At 41.6% G+C, this 22177-nt stretch overlaps 1 protein-coding gene across 4 annotated transcripts in view; it reads right to left on the bottom strand.

Moving 5' to 3' along the window:
• FAM228B (family with sequence similarity 228 member B) overlaps window positions 1-22177 on the bottom strand; it is a 721883-nt gene that overhangs the window by 323191 nt on the left and 376515 nt on the right. For all 4 annotated transcript variants that reach the window (XM_044062760.1, XM_044062761.1, XM_044062762.1 and 1 more), the window contains exon 5: window positions 15730-15927. In XM_044062760.1, the coding sequence (XP_043918695.1) occupies window positions 15730-15927 (198 nt within the window). The remainder of the gene's footprint in view (window positions 1-15729; window positions 15928-22177) is intronic.

Below are 22177 nucleotides of genomic sequence, written 5' to 3'. Positions count from 1 at the left end.
GGTCCTTTGGGGGGGGGGAGTTGGCACTGAATCTGTCGGTCAGTATGTTGGCAATATCTGTTGGTTCAGTACAGGAGGTACCATTGTGCAGTAACTCAGAGCAAACCTGGGTATTGCTGTGGAGATTCTTGATATAACTATAGAAGGCTTTGTGGTTGTTTTTAGTGTCTGCCGCAATTCTGCTTTCATAGCTGGCTTTAGAGGTTTTGATGAGGGATCTCAACTTTTTGTTGAGGCTAATTAGGGAGTTTTTCCAGTCTTGGGACTTCACCATTTTCTGCAACAGTTTCTTCCTTCTGTTGTAGAGTTTATTAATGGCAGGGGACCACCAGATTGGCTTCTTTTTTTTTGGAGGAGAGCATCTTGGTTCTGTTGGGTATTGCTAGTTCCATGCATTTATGTATGTGTTTGTACAGTGCATTGGTGTATGATTCAGCAGTCATGCATCCATTTTCCATTAACATGGGTGCCATGACGTTAGCCACCTCTGTTTTTAGGAGCCCAATCTCAGCTTTGGAGAAGTTTTTCATGGTGGTTACCTTTGTGGGGGTGTGTGGGTGAGATGTGGATTTCCATGGTGATTACTTTGTGGTCGGATCTAACCAGGGAGGAACTGACTATTGGTGTAGAGCAACAAATATCCTCCAAGTACTTCTACCACATCTTTACTCTCATTTCTAAACTCGAGTAAGCCATTGCATTTCCAAAATATGTGCTCCCTGTCAACCTTTATATTTTTCTTGCATCTCCAACAGTTTAAATTACTTTCTGGGAACACCTAATTAGTCTTTCTGGAGTATAAACGTACTTGTGGAAGCATCTTCAGCCAAATATGCAAACCATTCTACACCTAGTGGCTGGACAACTCTCTTTCCATCTTTCATCTGCAATCTCATACCCAGTCTGTCCTTGCCATTTCGTTTGTAGGTTACTTTCCTGTTCCCACCTGTCTCTTAACAATGCCCTATAAATCCTGCTACTAATCTTTTGTTGTTGGCATCTTGGGTTCTTGCTTCTATTATTATTTTCACTAATTCTGGTTTTGTCCCTCATTTTTCCCATTTTGCTATAATACTTAAACCAACTTCTGCTAACCGTGTTTCCCCTTCCTCTTGAACAACTTGCGCCAACACATTTAATCTCATGGTTATATCTTCATTTACCTTTTGATTTAACATTACTATCATAGGAAGTTACTAGGGTAATGGCCCTAGGGCCCTTACAAGCCTAGCCAAGTTCAAACCTTATTTCCACTTCAGCACCTACTGTCCCTGCTCAAGAGGGACACAGGTGGAATCTCTGGTGTGAATTTACAGTTACCCATTCAGTAGTCTGTACTGTGTTTGAAGAGAGCCAATGAGGTGCTCTGTTTGACATGAAGTGGGAGTCTGTTCCAAAGGTGTGGTAAACTCTGTGGGACAAATCTGTCCCTCCACCAGGTTCTATTAATGTTGCATACCAGGTTAAGGTCTTTAGATGAGTAACCCATGTACCATTTGACTTATGGAGATGCAGCATTTTCAATAAAGCAGGGTCAGAGATTGCCTTGTATGCTAGGCAGAGATCACCTCTGAGTAGTCTGTATGAAACAGAATAAAGTGACAGTGATTTCAGATGATCCACATAGGACAGATGCTGAAGACCTTGAATTTTCCTGTGTGAGGAACCTTTGTGGTTTCTCCAATTGCTGCAGGCGTTTGGAAAGGTACATACCAACATGGGAGTTGTACTCAATTATTGGCCTAATGAGGGAAGAGTACAGGGAGGTTATAAATTCTTTTTTTCAGGCGGCAATGCCCTTACTTATGAGATGAGCAACACAGAATGCCTTTCTTACCACTGTGGAGACATGGTGGCCAAAGCTAAGGCTGCTGTCAACCTGTGTGCCCAGGTCTCTCACCATTGATGTGTTGCTATTGATGTGATAGTTAGCAGGAACATCTCCCTTATAGAAAGGGATAATAATGAGAAGTTATGTACTTACCATAACGTTCCATGTTAGTTGTCTTCTTCTCGCCTTCTTTCTTGCTGGATGGGTTCGGAGCCGAACCTCGGCTCCAACTCGGCCTATTACTAAAGCTCGAGAGCTATTTTTACTGGCTCGAGGCTATCCTATGTCCCATAATGCTAGGCGTGATATACCCAGATCTCATTTGATAGCTAACACTATGGACATACATGTCCCTACCATGACAGAGAATATATACATATATATACATATATATATATATATATATATATATATATATATACACATATATATATATATATATATATATATATATATATATATCTACCTCTATACATCTAGGTATACAAAACTCTTATAAGAGTTACCAAGAAAGGGAAAAGAGGTAGCTAAGGAGATAACTCTCATGATAACACATCTCAGAAGATACTCTCGGTCTTGCCAGGCTAGGGGGATGGAGGGTGGGACGCAAGAAAAAAGGCGAGAAGAAGACAACTAACATGGAATGTTATGGTAAGTACATAACTTCTCAATGTTAAGTTGTCAATCTCGCCTTCATTCTTGCTGGATGGGACAGCATCCCTAGCACCTTAGTCCTGGGAGGCTCAAACTCTTGAGTACAGTGGAACTAAAATCAGCCCTACTTCTAGAGGTCATGTCCAGCTTGTAATGAGAAATGAAGGTATGAGGAGAGGCCCATGTGGCCGCTGCACAAATGAAATCCATTGGCAATCTTGCCTGAAATGCTACTGAAGAAGCTAATGCTCTGGCTGAATGAGCTCTGGTTTTAATAGGGAGCTCTTTATGCCTCAATTGGTAAATCAACATGATAACAGAGGTCAACCACCTGGACAAGGTTACTCTGGAAACTGGCAGGCCTTGTTTCCCTTCCGCTAAGACAGGAAGAGCTGTCCTGATTTCCTCGTCTGCTTGGTTCTATCCAGGTAGAAGCGTAATTGACGGTGAACGTCTAGACAATGTAACTTCCGTTCAGACCTATTGGTATAAAGTGGGAGGAAAACAGGAAGATCGATGGTCTGATTCAGATTTTTTTTCAGAGAGCACTTTGGGTAAAAAGGACGGATTAGTCCTAAGTGACACTCTATCTTTGTGAAAAACAAGGTAAGGAGGGCGAACACAAAGGGCTTGAAGTTCCGATACCCTTCTCGCTGAAGTGATGGCTACTAAAAACAGAGTTTTCCAAGAGAGCAACTTTAACGAACAGGAAGCCGCAGGCTCAAAGGGAGGGAGAATTAAAGACGACAGCACCAAATTTAGGTCCCATGGTGGGGGAGGATCTTTTACCGGGGGCCTAAGTAAGAGGGTTCCTTTTAGAAAGGCTTTACAAAGTTTGTGTGACATAATGCTAGTCTCTGACAATCCAACATGAAAATTCGCAATAGCTGCCAACTGAACTCTGATGGTGGCTGAAGAAGATTCCATTTGAAAAAGTTCTGCCAAAAAATCTAAGACTGTATGGACAGGGGCTGTAAAAGGGTCAACTTGTTTCTCCCCTGCCCAAACAGAGAAACGCTTCCATTTTCTAGCATAAGTCTTTCTGGTAGCAGACTTGTGCGAAGCGAGGATGATGTCACGAACTGAATGAGAGATTGAGTTAAGCCTGGCTAGGGTTGGAAGTGGAGCAACTAAGCTGTGAGGTTGAGAGATTGGAGAGATTGATGCAGCCCGCCTGACTGATGTCAGAAGATCTGGCGCTGGGTCCAGATGCCAGGGTTGATCTAGTAGATGACGTTGCAGGAACGGAAACCAAATTTGTCGAGGCCAGTAAGGGGCAACAAGGATCATTCTGGATCTCAAAACAGTTGCTTTCTGGATTAGCTGAGTAATTAAGGGAAAGGGGGGGGAAAGCATACAGAAGACCCCGGGGCCAATCGTGGACTAGAGCGTCTCTGGGGGGAAGATTTTTTCTGCTACTAGCTGGTTGAAAGACCACTCATGGGGCATGAGAATGGCTCTACTCAGCCTGTCCGCTATGACGTTGGACTTCCCGGGGATAAGCGTTGCTACCAGAAACCGTTGAGAAGAGATCGCCCACTGCCACAGTCTGAGTGCCTTTCGACATAGGGGGTAGGACCTGGTTCTGCCCTGCTTGTTGATGTACCACACTACAGACATATTGTCTGTCTGAATTGTAATAGTCCCGGTGGGTAGAGAGTCTTGAAGGGCCTGCAACGCTAAAAGTACCGCTCTCATTTCCAAGACATTTATGTGCAGGTGGCCTTCGAAAGGCTGCCATGTGCCCTGGACTGTCCTGCCCTGAAAATGCCCCCCCACCCACCCAATCAGGGAGGCATCTGTTGTCACAGTAGCCACAGGAGGAGGAAGGACAAAGAGTCTGGCCTGAAGAACCTGAGGGGAGACCATCCACCACGAAAGGTGCCTTTTGCATGACTGAGTGATTAGAATGCTGTGTGACACTGGAAGCTGTTGAAAGGACCACTGGAAAAACAGCATCCATTGCAGGATCCGCATGTGAAAGTGAGCTAGGGGGAGTAATGTGATAGCTGCTGCCATGAGACCTAGGGTTTTTAGTACGAATCTGGCCTGGACTCTGCTCTCTTGTAGTAGGATTTGAACATGATCGCGAATGTCTGAAATCCTTTGTACAGGCAGTTTTGCTGACAGTTCCACAGTGTTTAAAATGGTGCCTAAGAAGGTAATAGATTGACAAGGCAGACTTTTTGGAGTTTATAGAGATACCTAGCTCATTGCAAATTTGGAGGGTATAATCTCTGGAATGGAGTAGCTGATGCTTGGTGGTGGCAGTAAGGAGCCAGTCATCTAAGTATGGAAACACCTGGAATCCTTTTCGTCTCAGGTGAGCCGCAACCACTGCGATGCATTTGGTAAATACCCTGGGGGCTGTGGTGAGGCCAAAGGGCAGGGCTCTGAATTGGTAGTGACTGGCTCCCAGCCGGACGTGGAGAAACCTCCTGGAGCACCTGTTCATTTTGATATGATAGTACGCATCCTGAAGGTCTATAGAGCACATCCAATTGTCCTGACCCAGGAAGGGTAGAATGGACTGAAGCGAGACCATCCGGAATTTCGTTCTTTGAACAGACTTGTTCAGCCTGCTGAGATCCAAAATAGGTCTCCAGTCCCCTGTCTTTTTTGGTACCAAAAAGAACTTGGAGTAGACTCCGGATCCTTGCTGGTCTGCTGGGACTGGCTGGATGGCTCTTTTTTCTAGCAGCTTTGAAATTTCTAGTGCTGCTTGATCCCTCAGACCGGGTGGAATGTCTGGAAGGGGCCCTTTTGGTGGTAGTGGGGTATAAATCAAGGGAATTTTGTAACCCTCTGATATGATCGACCGTACCCAATTGTTTTGCATGAGGGAATGCCAGGCTTCTGGGTACAGTGATAGTCTTCCCCCGACTGCCTCCGAAGGTGGACAGTCGGGCAGCTCCTTAGGGGTGCTGGAACGGTTTGTCAGAGAAGGATTCTCTGCTACCCTGATTCTGTGGACCCCCCCTGCCCCTTGGGCGGCGTCTATTATTGTTCCCTCCTCTGCCTCTGGAGGGAAGCTCACCATGTGTGTCAAGCAGTACTCCCTGAGGTTTGCGGAACCACATTTTCCCGCCTTTCTGACCCTTAGGGTATGGTCTAGAAGGGGTAGAAAAATGGACTCCTACGGCAGAGAGAGTCTTGCCTTCCTGCTCGCACCTGGTCAATGTATCCTTCACTTGAGGTCCAAACAAGGCAGAACCATCAAAGGGGGTGTTAGTGAAGGATGCCTTGAAGGGGTCAGCAAAATTGCAAAGCCACATCCAGGCGTGTCTCCTTAGAGCAACGCCTGTGCCTGCAGCCCTACTCACTCCATCGGCTGCATAGGAAATAAGCCGCATGCAGGAGTTGACAATAGAGTTTAGGGTCCCCAGCTGGGAGTTGATCTTTTCCTGAGACCCCGCAGCTGATGGGTCCTGTAAGGTATCACCCAGTTCCTTGAGAAGGTCTCTCTGGAGATGGGTGAAATGGCACAAATAATTCAGCAACCTCATAGCAAAGGTCGCTGAGGAAAACATCCGCTTACCATACCTGTCCATAGTCCTAGATTCCTTATTAGGAGGATGGACAGGTACTGAAGGGTCAGCCAACTCCTTTTTAGTGGCCGCCGCCACCACCATGGCATCAACAGGGATGCCCTTAGTTAGAAACTGCTTGCCAGAAGGGGCTGTAATAAATTTTGTAGGCCTCCGGGGAGTTGGTTCCATAGTATCCGGAGCCGTCCACGCCTTTCGAGCCACCACATCCATGAGTGGGTCGAAAGGCAGATACACCCAGGAGGTGGAAGGGCAAGAACCGAACGCATCCAGGTACACCGACTCGTCCTCAGAAGGGTTAAGGGCACACCAGTTTCCCCTCTGCTTAAGAATCTCCAGGATGTCAAAAAATAAGACATCCTCAGAGGGGGACCTTGGGGACCCTTCTGAGTCATCCAAGTCAGTGTCCGATGTGACTGACTCAGGGGAGTCTACATGCTTCCTCTTGCATTTTCTCTTTCGAGGGGGCTCCCCTGAAGGATCAGGGGAGGCCTCAGAAGAGGAGGATACACCCAATGGGGCTACCTGTAGCGTCTGTTCTCCACACTCGGGATCGGAAGAACGGATAGAGACTGAAGCAGGCACCATAGAGGGAGGAGCCAAAGGAGCTGACCGTGGAGCAGGCACAGGGGCCAGCACACTCCTCATGACCTCAAAGACGCCCCTATCAGGCAGGGAAGGGGTCCCCACTCTGAAGAGACAAGGACTCCTCCCGGCACTGAGAGGGACGGCTCCGAGGCCGATGTCGGGGCCGAACTCACCTGCGCCGAAGCTCCGAGAGGGAGGACGGGGTCGGACAAGGGTCCGATGCCACTCGCCCCCTCAGAACCGACGAGAGAGTCCCTGCGCCCGGATCCCTCCAAGGATGGAACCAAGGAAGAGATCGGAGCTGACGAGGGAACCGAAAGGAGTGGTATCGGCTTCGACGTTCCGACGGTCCCGACCCCTACGATCTCCAGCTCCGAACTCAAAGGAAGAGTCGGAGGAGGAATCGAAGAGGGAGTAGTGAAAGCCACTGCCTGATGAGGAGGGCTATGCAACATTTGGGCCAGTGCCTGCGACTTAAGTAGTCTGCTAACCACCCTCTCGAGGTCATGGTCTGACAGCCTGGAAGACCGAGAGGAATGGGACCTGTGACTCCGCTCCGATAACAAGGGAGACTTCGGAGCCAAATGGACAGATTCCAGGGAAGGAGACCTGGAACGCTTTCTGCTCGAAGACGGCTCCGACAGCAGAGTTGGAGCCGACTGAGGCCTCGAATCATCGGTTCCGGCCGGAACAGATGCAGTGGTAGTAGTAGCACCGCTCGGCGACGGCTCCGAACATGGAGCCGACGGTTTGGCGGGCTTGGAAGGTTTACCCGACGAAGGCTTAGCCGGAGAAACTTCAGGCTTTAATAAGCCTCTCAAAATAAGTTTGTTTCTGCGTTCCTGTAGGACTCTTGGACTGAACGCATGGCAGACAGAACAAGAGTCCTGCAGGTGCAGACGGCCCAAGCAATATAAACAAGAAGTGTGACCGTCTGTCAGAGACATCTTCTGACAGCACGAGTCACACTTCTTGAAGCCCGAGACCTTGGTGTCTTTCGACATCCTGAAACAAGGATGACGGGCAGAAAAAGACAACTCTGGGAGGTCTAGTCACAATCAGCCAACACACACACACAAAAAGGTTGTAACAGACCAAGAAATAAACAAAAAACCCCACACTTTTTAATACAATTTAACTAGGCACACACATACATCTACAGAAAAAAAACAAGGGAATTACTACTACAGAAAAGTATGGAAAAAGTTTGGCCAAAGGCCTAACTATTCAGTGAGGGGAAAAACTGTATAAAAAACTACCTAAGAGGGAATCCTAAACAGGGATCTAAAGGGTAGTAACTATAAAAAACTATCGCTAAGATTTTAACCCAAAAAGCTGACTAAATACAAGAAAAATATTAATACAACCTGGAGCCAGCAAAAAGATGCAACCTCGTAGCTGAAGCGGCAAACAAGATCTGGGTATATCACGCCTAGCATTATGGAACATAGGATAGCCTCGAGCCGGTAAAAATAGCTCTCGAGCTTTAGTAATAGGCCAAGTCGGAGCTGAGGTTCGGCTCCGAACCCATCCAGCACGAATGAAGGCGAGATTGACAACTTAACATTATATTATTTTCATTAAGTTTAAGGCCATTACTTTGGCATCAGTTGTTTGCTTGTGTAAAGCCCTCTTGTAGGATGTTGACATAATCTGGAGATTCTATGACCGCTCCCAGTTTGCAGTCATCAGCATACTTTGTCAGAGCAATGAGAAGAACAGTTTTTCATGTAAATGTACCTTAACCAAGGTTAATTTTTCTAACACAAAGTTGAGATCCCAAAAAGGAGTAACCTGTTTACAATGAAGTTTCAAATGTAAAACTCCCTTCAGAAACTATTTCATTAAAAACACAGAAGAAAGTGGAGTATCCATGGACAGCATATAGCATACCTCTCAATTGTGCAGATTTTTGCAGAATGTGCTGATTTTTGCCTTGTATTTTTAGTCTATTCCTCATAAAATTTTGGTTTTCTGGCAAATTATTGGCAAATCATTAAATAATGAAGTCAGAAAATAATGCCACACATTTGAATTACAGACTTCATACCCTTCAGAAAAATTCATGCTAATGCAAAACCTATTATTCTTTCAACTTTCTAAGCTTGTAAGAGCGATATTTAATAATTGCCCCTATTTTGGAACCTTTGTCCCCCAATTACTTATGGTTATGTCCAGATTTCTTGTTGTAAGAGGTTGAGAGACATGATTGACAGACATGCTGAAATGGCTGCAATGATCATACATAATTCCTGATGAGACTCTGGTTATTGGCTAGGCACCAACTAAACAATCTTTTTTGTTTACCAACATAAGATTTCCTACTAGCAGGTTTTCTTGCCACCTTTAATACCTGATGCACATCCCTAAGAAAGAGTTGCCTAAAAGGAATCAGAATTAAATCATTCAGGCAGTTAGCAGAAGATGTTTGTGACTGCAGTATATCAGACTACCCTGTCATGTGTATGTCCACTTTGGGAGGAATCTTGTGGTAATTGCTCTTAGCCAATTCCATAAGAATGGAGAATCATTTTGCCTGGGCTAAATGGGGATCAACACAATGATTTTCAGGCAATCCTATTGAATCAGTAGAATTACCATGGATATCAGCAGAAGGGGTAGAAAAGCATAAAGGAACATTCACTGTCATGGGAATGAAAAGCATCTGTTTTCTGGGCGTGTCTGTAGAGTCCTGGAGCAGAACTTATTCAGTCTTCTGTTCTGAAATGAGGCAAACAGATCTACTTGAGGTGTTTCCCACAACTGGATCAATTCCTGGAAGACACCCTCATTCAACTTCCATTTGTGAGGGTAAGCCCTCGTCCTGCTCAGCTTAGAGGGTTAAAGAGTGTTGAAGAGCTACCTCCCAAGCCATGATAGCCAGCCTGCATAGAGGGAATGACCTAGTGCCCCCTTGCTTGTTTATGTGTCACATCACTGTCTGTAATCACCTGAAGAGGATGAGGGGACCACAGATGATAGCTAACATCTCTTTAAGCTTTGTTTGAGGAGTTCCACAGACCTTGCACCTTTACCCCCATAGAAACTGCTCTAAGTGAAATCTGAGGCCTCTGTAGTTATAGATCGGCTTAGAGGTAGAGTGGAAAAGAGGAGACTTGGAGTTGCTTCTATCTGTAGTCTCTACTATTGCAGTTCCCTTTTGACAAAACCCCAAACTGGAATCTGAAATTCCAGAGGATGCAAGTGTTGGGTTCATGTGTTTTTTTTTTTAGAAACTATTGAATCCTTCTCATGTGCAATCTAGCAAGAGGAATCATGAGAATTATAGAAGGCATGAACCCCAGGATTATGAGACACCCACTGACTGAAATCTCAGACTGATTGGAGAAGCTCAGCAAAGTTTTCAGATAATCTCCCTCTTCCTGTGTCAAAAAAGTATTTTATTTAGAGGTATCTATAAGAAAGGCCAGAAAGACGGTTCTGTGTGACAGTGACAAGGAGGATTTCTGAACATTTATGTGCAATCACAGATTGTTCAGAAAAGAAGAAACCCTTTGCAATGATCTGGCAAAAGACTGCAAACATGACTAAGTTGTCTAAATAAGGAAACGTGAATGTCAGTCTGCAATGCGCTATGACTAGAGCTAGACACTTTGCAGATACCATTTGTGCTGTAGATAACCCAAAGGGTAATGCAGAGAACTGATACTGTGACTCAAATACAGATAGTCTGAGATATTTTATGAAGCCTTTGGCAATGGGAATGTGATAACCTTCTTTTAGATCTGATGTTACCAAAAAACTTCCTTGGGAAATGAGAGGTAATAGATTCTTAAGGGTCAGCATTCTGAATTTTGGTACTTTAACATACAGATTTAGAAAGGATAAATCTAGAACTTGTCTCTAAGAAGACTCTTTCTTTGGTACCAGAAACATTCTGTAGTAGAACAATTTGTCCTTTTAATTTAATGACACTGGTTCTATGACTTTTAGGGTAAGTGCAAAAGAACCTCTGAAAAAAAATCTTTCTGGTTTGGAGGGTTGGGAGGAACGCCCCTGAAAGGAGATATTTGTAACCAGTGCAAACAGTATCTCTCCTGAACCATTTTAACACCCAAGAGTCTGAAGCAATCTGTTGCCAAATGAAAACATACAGAGCCAATTTCTGGGCCAGATTTTGAGAGATGAGGGTAGGAGGGGTACTAGAGGGGGAATGAATGCAGGTATAGTCATTATGAAGTATTAGACAGACCCCTTTTAAGAAAAATCCTTGTTTGTTGTTATTCCCTTCCTGCCATCTCTTTTTGGTTCCCTGTTTGGCTTGAGTAGGGAGGGATTGTTTTGTTTTTAAAAGGAAACTAAGATTTGGAAGAAGGTGACTGAAAAATCTTGTAAACTCTGCATTCATTTCCCTCTCTCATCAACTTGTTTGAGGACCTGAGTAGCAGATGGGCTAAACAAATCCTTCTTATCTAAAACTGAATTTAGAATTTCAGACTTTACCTCATCTTAAAACTTCTGATTATGTATCTTGGCATATAACCTCAAAATTGCAGCAAAATCATTGGCCTTAGACATAGTTTCTGCACAATCATTCACACTCTTTAAGGCATGTTTTGATACCTGACAAATGATAGGAACAATGCATTTCAGATATACCTTTGAGAGGAAATATAGCAGATAATGCTATCAAGCTGTCTGTACAAAAAAAGAATAAACATCCACAACAGTCTGATATTTAAGTGTTCTATATGCCAAAGTGGAAGAATAAAATATTCTCTTACCAAATCTAATACCATTCATTCTTTGTCTGCAGGAGAAGTAGTAGAAGAAACCAATAGTCTATTTCCAGCTAGCGAAAATGTGGATATGGCCAAAGGGTCAGACCTATGGTGGGAAAACAAATTCTTGTTAGTATGAGAAGCTTTGTAAAGCTCCATCTGCCTTTTTGAGAACTGAAGGTTGAGACTCAGGATTATTACAGAGCATTAAATACATCCTTCAAGACTAGCACAATAGGAGATACTATGAGAGTGGATGAGCCATACCTACTTGTAACATATCATAATATCTCTTCAGTTTATGGGAAACATCCATCTGTTCCCATAAAACACCTCATTCATCCTGGCTATTGTCTAAGAAAAGGAAAATTCCTCAAATGGAAGGGGGTGTGGACCAATGTTCCACTGAATCAGAGATTTGAGCATAGGAATCTGCAGAAGTAGCCATGTCCCTGTCTGTATCACAATCCTTTGAAATATTTTCCTCAGGAATATCCCTGCTGACATTATTCTCAGGTAAGTATTTCTGTGCATCAGGATTGACAGCTTGTACAATTGCCTGGCTAAGGTAAGAAAATCACTGTCTTCAGATGAACAATGTTTAACCATTTTTTTTAAAATATAGGTTTGGATAAAGACCTACTTTAAGGCAATCCTGCCCTGTCTAGAGGGCTTTTACCCCTACTACCTCAAGCAACATCTTCCTGACCAAGAAAAGATGGTTCCTCCATGCCAGTATTGCACACTTGAACAGCCAAAAAGGATGTGGTTAACCAACGATTCATGGTGGCTGAAAGTACTACACGGGAGGAAGCTGGAGAGGTAAGCGAGTGGAATGACAAATGGCCACTGTGGATTCACCCACCATTGACTTAGGCATTAAATTAGCCTACAGTGTTGGCAAAGGCTATTTGGTAAATTGTTTTCTTTTTTCTTTCTAGGTACAGCGGGAGATAGAATAGTTGAAACAGAGTAAATATACATGCTATAACCAAGAGTTGGTCAGGAGTTATGCTGTCAGCAAGTGTTCATAAGCAGCACACTTACACTCACATACACAGTCCTCTATCACAGTAATGAAAAAGCAGCACACTAAAATCCTGTCAGGAAACCCCTTTGCCAAAATACCTAGTCTGACAGGAAAAAAAATGGCAGGTATGTTGTCACCAAGTATGCATAAGCACTGACATACTGGTAATAATCTCTGCCTGTATAAAACACTTCCTGACATACATAAGCAGTACATTTGCTCATAAAAATATCGTCTAAATAGCTTAGAGCTAAATATAGTGATCCCTAACAGGAAACTTCTCACATTCGAAAGAATACTGGGTTTCTTAAAGGGGAAATACTGCGAAAGATCTATTTAAAAACAACTTATATTTCTTAAAAGGGCAACACATCACTATATACTGGCTTCCCACTGAATACTTATCTGCCAGAAATGAAGCTGAAGGACAGCTGCTGCTCCTGTGAATCCTCTAAACTGCTTCTTCATGAGGTAGCAAGAAAGTTATAAAGAAAGCTTCACTCTGACTGCAGATTTCTCTCCACAGGGCTGTCCAATCAGCAGTCCATGTGGAGATGTGGGAGAAAGCCAGGTCTTTTGGAAGCTGACCAGTTGTCTCCTAGGCAGGACACAACCAATATAGTCTAAAGGTTACTGCAGCAGTGGGAATGATTAACATCCGATGTCATCCTCCCAAAATCTCTAAAACTGGAAGAACACTTCTTTGCCGTACCCTTACAACCTTATTTGACAGAAGCATCAGTGTGGGAAAGTATCAACCTTCTGAAAAGAGGTCCATATAATCCCTTTCTACAAAGGAGGACACTCAGCCAAGCCTAACAATTACAGACCCACAATATCGACAAGCCTCTTTGCTCATTAGACACAAATAGTCTTCAGGTCAAAAAAATCATATGATACCTTTGGTGATTCCCTATATTCTGCCTATGTATCTAAATTGTGGAAATCCCTCCCTGCTACTGTTAGGCTAATGTCCTCCCCATCTTCTTCACAATCAAACTAAAGGAATACCCATTTAATTCCTGGCATTGCTGCTGTTCCAGATCACCTGGGTAAACACACCACGATATCTCTTTCTTTTCTTCTATAACAATTCATATATTACATCCAAATTTTGTTTCCTTAAACGCCACTATTTCCCTCTAACCATGTAGTCTGCCCTTTATTAGCCTAGCATTATTTTAACTTTATTCATTCTTCCAACTTTAAACTATTACCTTTCTATTTCCACTAAATCTCTCACCGGAAACTGTTCCAACAATCTTCCCTTTAATAATGACTCCTTGTTCTCCAAGAATCTTCCCTTTAATGATTCTTTGTTCTCCTGTCACTTTATAACTAATCTTTTCCAGTCTCATTAATAGCACCTGCAGATTCCTCATTGACTACCATCTTACACTGCTTTGTAACTATTTTTTCTTTCATCTCCTGAAAACAATACTTGTGCTAGTCATTTATTGTCATGCTGTACTGTATTATATTTTTTTGTATTGTCTACATTTTTTCTTTTATTGATGGAATATGTAATTGTGTGGAACTTTTCTTCCTGGGCTTCAGTTGGAAATGGGTCTTACATGGCCCAGTTAGACCATCTTGGTAATCAAGCAAAAATAAATACATACATAAAATATAGTTTATTGGCATTTATTTACCAGGAAGGTGTGATTTAACAGTGCCCCTTTTCAGTGAAGGCCCAGGGAGAAAGTTGGGTTTAGCATAACGTTTAAGGCATTTACCTCACAGTACAAAATTTGATTCTCAACTTTGAGGGAAACTGACTAAGCTTTTTGTCAGGCTCCAGTGACATACTAGATAAGTCATTGGCCTCCTAAGCCAAGGACTGTGGGTTCAAGATGGTACAATCTTATCTGAGTTGGGAGTTGGAATAATGGTTAAAGGGTTTACCTTACAGACACAGGGTGCAAGGTTTGATTCTTACCTTTGAAAGGGAAATTAGCTAGGCTTAAATTGGCACAAGGGCAGTTAGCCTAGTACTTCCCTATGAACCTATACATCCATCATAGACATCATTTTCATTATTTCACCATTTATGGCCAGTTTCATTCACAAGCAACAGTTCCATTATTCAAACATCCTTGACACCAGTTGCATCATTTACAAACAGTTTTAATTATAAATAACAGTTACATGGATTGTATATGAATATTTTTTAAAGTAAAGAGTTAGAGCAGCCCAAAGATAGGAGGAAGGGGAGGAGGTACAAGGAAGATAAATGAGATCAGATTATAGAGGAGGCCATAGTTGTGAAAATAGTGCATTAAACTTTGTGCAGAAGAGAGTTATGGCATGAAGTCATAGCTATATTAGTACCAGTTTAACCAGAGGAGGTGCAGGTGCAGAGCCATTTAACTATAATGTGTTGCTTCAGTTGGCATTTAAAGCCTGTCAAGTTGCAGACTGTTCTCAAGGGGAGTGAGATGCTATTCCATCTATTAGCAATGCAGTGTGAATATGGAGTATCCTGTGCTGTTGTTAGGTTTAGTTAAGGATTTGTCATTGAGGTGTAGAGGTCTCTTAGTAGTGTAAAGTTGAATAATGGAGTGAAGGGATGGGTATTTTTCAGGGATGTGCAGTAGTTTGAAAGTTGTAATAACATTTTGAGTACAACAGAGAATTTTTTTAGTTCAAGCCAGTTTGTCTTAAGAGAAAGACAGTGATGTGATCTATATTGTTGACTGCATTTACTTGCAATAACAGCACACACAGACATATTATACACACACACACACACACACACACACACACACACACACACACACACACACACACACACAATGTGTATGCATGTATCTTGTGTATTGCACTCACATAATCCATAGGCCAACATAAAGACTTGATTTATAAGCTGCCACGATGCTAGCTAAACTTGTTTCATTCCCATACTTTGAAGTGAAACCTTAAGCCAGTTAATGTTACCAACTGCAAATGCTCTCCTTACAATAAGGTTTACTATATTTATTGGAAACATGAAGATGCAATGTTTGTACCACTTCTGCACTTTCTGAATCTTGCTTGTAATACTTTTATCTGTAACAACTGTTGTTTACTCTGTAGTACCATATAGTTTAATGCTCTGCTGGATATTTAAGTTTAGAAATCCTAAATTAATAAAGTGACATTTTTAGAACGCATTTTAACTACCTTTGATGGTTCATCCTACGCAGCAAGTACATATAAAACAAAGTGGAGAAAAGACCAGTGTCTCAGAAATCTTTCATAAATAGAACAAAGCATTCTGATGGACTTTGAATGCAGTGAAGATTCAGAATCCTATATCTCCTACCAATATCTGTTTAACGGAGATGGATTTGGTACCTTTTTGTTGCAATAATTTAGATATTTTGCTAGCATCAAACTTTTTCTGCTTCTAATGTCCTCAGCTGACTGGCTTTCAACCAAGTCTTCAATTTTTTGCTGTAGTGGTTCCGATACAGATTCAGACCATTTCTTGTACAAGAGTTCCTTCTTTCTCAATTCAAGAACGTCTCTGTGATGCAAAAATCTTTCCATTTCCTAAGAATAAATAAATAAAACCAAGGGTGAGCATTTTATTTAATGTAAAACTTACTGTCAATATTATTTATAATGAAGGCATATTCCTCTTAGTTCATTATTAAACAAATACCAATAAATAAATTAACATGGTATGAAAATGACAATAGTTTGATTTACTGCTTACATTGTACACACCTAAACTTAATTTTTAATTATATACCTATTTAAAATGTCATGATACACTGAGGGACAATTAACATTATATTATTTAAAACACTTTTTTTTTTTTTTTTTTTAATGCATGGCACTTCTGTTTATGATTATCTACCCATCCACCCATCTTTATTATGTACCATAGCCAGATCAGGGTTACAGAGAGTTGGAGCTAGTCTTGGAAAGCTTTGGTAAAATGCAGGAATCAGTCCAGGTCAAGAAGTCAGTCCAGCACTGGACACATGCACTACCACTATCAAATACAGAGTGCGCACGTGCATGCACGTGCATACACGCACACACACACACACACACACACACACACACACACACACACACACACACACACACATCAAACTGAACAGTCAACTAAGAGAGCTAATTAAATGCAATAAATTCAGTTTTAAGGTCAGGATAGCCTCCCAGGCAAAGGACAACCATAAGGTCTTCTTCAACTATGTCAGAAACCTCAAAGGCAACTCACATCAGTGTGCTGAACTTGGTGTTTAATGGTGCCACATTCACTGAGCTGGGTGATAGAGCAATAACACAGGATGACAAATTCAGTTCCAACTTTACTCCCCAGTTCCCACTCGCCCCCAGCCACCCTCTCCAAGAAGTACCTTCAAAGATAACCCCCTTCAACTAAAAATAGCGAGTATGTCCTGGCTGTATATGCCAAGAACACAGCCACAATGGGCCCTGATAATAACACAGGATGCCTCCTGAATATTCTAAAATATGACCTATCATGGACACTGGAGTTACTATTTAACTATAGTTTCAAAACAGGCTTCATGTCATGAGAGTGGAGGACTGTAATGGTCATCCTTCTTCATAAGACAAGACCATCAACAGATCCCAGAAACTACAGGCCCGTTAGTCTGGCTAGTCTTATATGCAAAGCCATGGAAGGAATTTTCATGGGAATGATCAACAAAGACATAGAATACCTTCAGACACCAGATCCATCCCAGTTTTGCTTTGTCAAACTAAGGTCATGCTACTGAACCTGGTGGAATTCTTTGAGGAGGTCACCAAGGCAATGGATAAGGGTAAAACAATGCATAATGCCTACTTTGACCTGGTTAAGGCATATGATACAATACCTAACTCAGCATCATAAAAAAAACTTATGGAATTGGGTATATACCCATATATAACCAGTTGGATAGCCAACTGGCTCACAGACAAGACCCAGGAGGTTAGGATTAGTGAGACCATCTCCACAAAGTGCAGGTCACCAGTGGAATCCTTCAGGGCTCCATGCTGGGCCTGTTCCTCTTTGGCTTCTAATTCTCAGAAGTCAAGGCCGATGTCAAAGGCCTCTGGCTGACCAAGTTCGCAGATGATTGCAAACTGAGAGTAGTCATTGAATCTCCCCAAGACATAGACATCTTACAAGAGGGTCTAACACAGACAAATGACTGGTGCCAAAGCCACAGCTTAAAACTCAATGCCAAGAAATACATTATATTACCTTTTGGGAAGTTGGGCACACCAGGAAACTATATCATCTATAAAACACCCTTAAGAGTTGACCCACTAGTCAGGGATCAAGGAACACATTGAGACAGTAACCTGGGCTTTGACTAATATGTGTCCAAGACAGCAAAGACATCCTTTTACGTTGCTCAACATACAGGTAAGGGCATAGCATCTAGGTCCAGAGAAGTCATTGTACCAATATATAAGCCCTCATCAGACCCATTATTGATATAGTGCCCCCTTCGGTATGCACCTGACCAGACGCATTCAGTAACTGGAACGTCTGCAAAGGTTCCTTACAAAAAGAATACAGGGTATAAACACAATGGCATATTCAGGTCACCTCTAAGTCCCATCTCTATACTTGGTCTTCTACAGACTACTGAGAGGCAATCTATGCCTGGCATACATGGTTTCCCGTGGATCGTACTCTAATGAACCTTTTGCACATTTGAAAAACAGCATCAGAACTACTAAATCTAAAGACCTAACTTTCTCTTGCAACGTAAAGGACATGTTTGAGAGACAGATATGTATCTCGTAGAATTCCCTTTCTCTGGAATAGGCTTCCCGTCCTTGTGAAACAAAGTCCCTCCCCAAGTCTATTTAAACGTAACTTGGACCACTGGATGGGAAGTCAAAATTTCACCCCGACCTCGCACCTAAGTCTCTCATGGAGGTAGTAGGGCCTTACTGTATTCCAGCTCAAAAAGAATCACTTCCTTAGTTAAAAATAATTTGTCTTCCTAACATTTCTGGGAAAGTAACCTGTAGACAATTTTTAAAAATCTATCAACTTGTTATATTCCCAAAAAAAAAACATTTTCCCAGGTACCTCTATCTTTCCAAGAACACCTCCAGCAATTGCTACTACTTATGTCTACTTGGGGTATAAAAACATCTAGGAAAAAATCCTAAACCTTTTAGATTTTGTTGCATACTTGCAAGTCAAAACAACTATCTCACCGTATGTTTTTATATATTGCCTTTCTATTCTCATTTCACAGTCTTTCCTAGCCACTTCTGATTGATTCTTATCATTATGCATGCCTCTCATTTACTGAAATCTGCTGGTAGATAAAAAAAAAAAAAAAAAACTGAAAATAGTACATTCCCACTTTACCATTACTGGCATAAGCAACAGCCACTGATAAAACTTGTCCTCTACCTCACATTCAGAATACCTGTACATACTGAATATAACTACTTTACAATGCAACATGAAGCGGACTTCAAACCATTTGGTACACATATATTACTAAGACAAGAAAAATATATTTACACATAGCTTACTAAGAAGCAAAGTAAACCTTTTGCTTACAGTTTTTTCTTCATTTCCTTCTTTATCCTTCTAAATGTTAGAGGGAAAGTGGAAAATTATACTTTATGGTCCACAACCAGTTTAAAACAATCCACAAACGTCCAGTCTTTTTCCCTTCTTCCCTCCATTTTTTGTAGGTAGAGTTCTCATGTCCAAGCTGCATCTTATAGAAATATCCTTTAATGGCCTATTTCCTACATTTAGATTTTTTTTGTACCTCCTCTCATTTTATCCATCACCCAGCACCAGTCTCTGGTTAAGATCCAATGTACTCTTTTTCTCATCATCTACTGTGGTTTTGTCTGTTGCTCATTTTCCTTTAGAAAACCAGAAAAAAGTTTTACTGTCAAGCTCTGTCTATAGGTTGTGCCATTGTTAAAGGAATGAAAAGCAGAATCCCTTTCAACTTGCTGGCTCACTTTTTGCTGGATACACTTTTTTTTATTTCCTCTTCACCTGTTCTGCATCCAAGAATTATATGCTCCGACTGAAAAAAATATTCTGAAGACAGTTGGATATAGCAACTTGAATCTCACCCTTTCCTCTTGACATCATATGAGTGCATGGATAAACATGTGCCTGTTATGCCTGGTGTATAGCAAATAATTTTCTATGAACACTCTTGTGTCTCCAGTTGATAACATTTAACCCTTCTGCCACATTTTTGACATGAGCAGGTCCTTCTGCTCATGTAACTGCATCTTTACTACTATAGGTTTTGGCTTCTTTCTCGTGGCCAGATTTGGAGCACAGACACTATGTGCCCTTTCTATTAACAGATCCTGTTATAGAATAGCAGTACAGTTGCTTAAGTGTACTTTCATAAAACTAATGCAATCTGTTCTTTCCATTTTCTCTGATATAGCAGAAAATCTGTTTTTTTCTGCATGCTCTGTCTTATAGTGCAATTTATTTATTTATTTGAAGACCAATTTCAGTCTCAACCTGGAGTCAAAAACTGACCAGACATACAAAATAGACAAGAGTACAATAATACATAAGTGACAATAAAACAGTACGATGGTGCAATAATGCTTTGAATATACCAGGGCAGGCTAGAACTCCAGCCCCAAACTTTATTCCCCATGATAGTCCTTAGCAAATAGCCAATACCTATAACAACTACTTCACTGAAGCTATTCAAACTTTAACAAAAACACTAACACCCACCACCCCCTCTCCTTTACAAAATACAAACAGTTCAATTCCCTTCTTACATTTACAACCTGTTCCAACTTCCTTTATCTGTAAACTCCTTCAGAAACTCAAACCTTGTACTCCCTCTGCTGATAACCTCCCAGCAGAATACCTTCAAGTAGCTGCCAAAGCCTTAGCTTATCCCATATCCATCCTTATAAACAGAACAATCACAGAAGGTACCATCCCTTCCATATGGAAAGTATCCCATATAATCACTTTGCATAAAGGAGGTAAATCCACTGACATTTCCAACTACCGACCAATTGCTCTACTCTCTCCATTAGCCAAAATAATGGATAAATGTATCCACCATCAACTACTTCAACACCTGCTCCATAACAACTTACTTGCTAACTGTCAGCATGGCTTTAGACCCTTTCATAGCACCACTACTGCCCTACTAAGCTTTACTGACTGTATTAACGGGAATCGAAACAATAACTCTCTCTCATCTGCTCTGTTTATAGACCTATCAAAAGCTTTTGATATGGTCAACCATAGCTTACTTATCAGTACTCTAAAAGCCCAATATCTTGACCCACAAGCTATTCTTTGGTTTAAATCCTATCTAGATAACAGACATCAAGCAGTGCTCTGGGACAATAATCTTTCCACACCCCTCCCTGTGAACACTGGAGTCCCTCAAGGCTCTATCCTAGGCCCTCTTCTTTTTTCTATTTTTATTAACAATCTCTACACTGTTGTTCCACAAGCCACTTACATACAATACGCTGATGACTCTACTCTAATCTGTACTGCTAAGTCTTCATCCTCTCTCCAACCCCTTACTCAAACTGTATTTAATTCTGTTGAAAAGTGGTTTACTGATCAATGTCTCCTCCTCAACCCCCCAGAAAACAAATTATTACTCTTCACTCCCACCCAAAAATCTCCACAGATCCACTTCACTATTACCTCCTATAATGGAACTTGCATTTCCCCTGATCCTACTGCACGCCTTCTGGGCATAACCATTGATCATAAACTCAGCTTTGATGACCATATCAATAATACTATTCAAACTATCAATAAAAAACTAGGCTCTCTGTATAGAATCAAACCCTTCCTTACACAACTGGCTAGAACCACCATTGCCCAGGCTCATCTTACTTCGACCCTATTCTATGCTTCTGCCATTTATACCAATCTATCTAAGCACAATCTTACCAAGCTTGAAACTAGCTATAATAATATAGTCAGATTTGCCACTGGCTCTCCCTATAGAACCCACCACTGTCTCAACCTCAAACAACTCAAATGGTTAGAGCTACAAAACCAACTACGATACAATCAACTTGTGATCACACAAAAAATTCTGTACCACCCTACTAATACTCCTATCCTCTCTAACCTGATCTCCCCATATAAAAATCTTACAACACTACGCTCAGCTAGCAAGTTACTAATTGCCAACAATAAATCCAACAACAAAGCTGGTGACTCGCTCTTTACCAATGTCGTGGGCAGAATCTGGAACAACTTTCCTAAAACACTAACCTCTCTCTCATCTACTCCACTCTTTAAGAAACACCTCAAAGATCACCTAAAAATACATTGGCTTTGTCCCTGCTCAATGCCTGACTAAACATTACTTATCCTCCTTTCACTTCCCCTTTTCCCCTGCCTCCTGGGCTACTGCCCCACCACACTTTTAATTATTACAAGCTAACTCTTTACTACTATTTATATTTTCCAGCCTACTCTCTTTCTCCCTCTTTGACTAAGTGAATGTCAATTTGTTTTTTTATCAAATATTGTATAAACTTGTGCCGATTGTACCAGAAAACTCATGGTTTGAATGCTGCTTAAACCTATACCATGACTCTGTAACTTGGATCACACAAATTACTTGTACTCTCTTTACAAACATTTTTTGCTTTATAATGTATTTTAAGCTTGTTTTTTTTTTCTAACTATTGTATGGAGTAATCTTCTCATACTTGGAGCTTTTCTCCCCGGGCCTCTACTGAAAATGGATATGCATCCAGCTAGACTAGCCCGGTCAACAAATATAAAATAAAAATAAATAAATATATTAATTTACAG

This window comes from Protopterus annectens, chromosome 2.part1 (genome assembly GCF_019279795.1).
Source record: "Protopterus annectens isolate FY-2018-M chromosome 2.part1, PAN1.0, whole genome shotgun sequence".
In the NCBI taxonomy this organism is placed as follows: Eukaryota; Metazoa; Chordata; order Ceratodontiformes; family Protopteridae; genus Protopterus; species Protopterus annectens.
The sequence above is the reverse complement of the archived record's forward strand: the minus strand, read 5'-3'. Positions and strand labels throughout refer to the sequence as shown.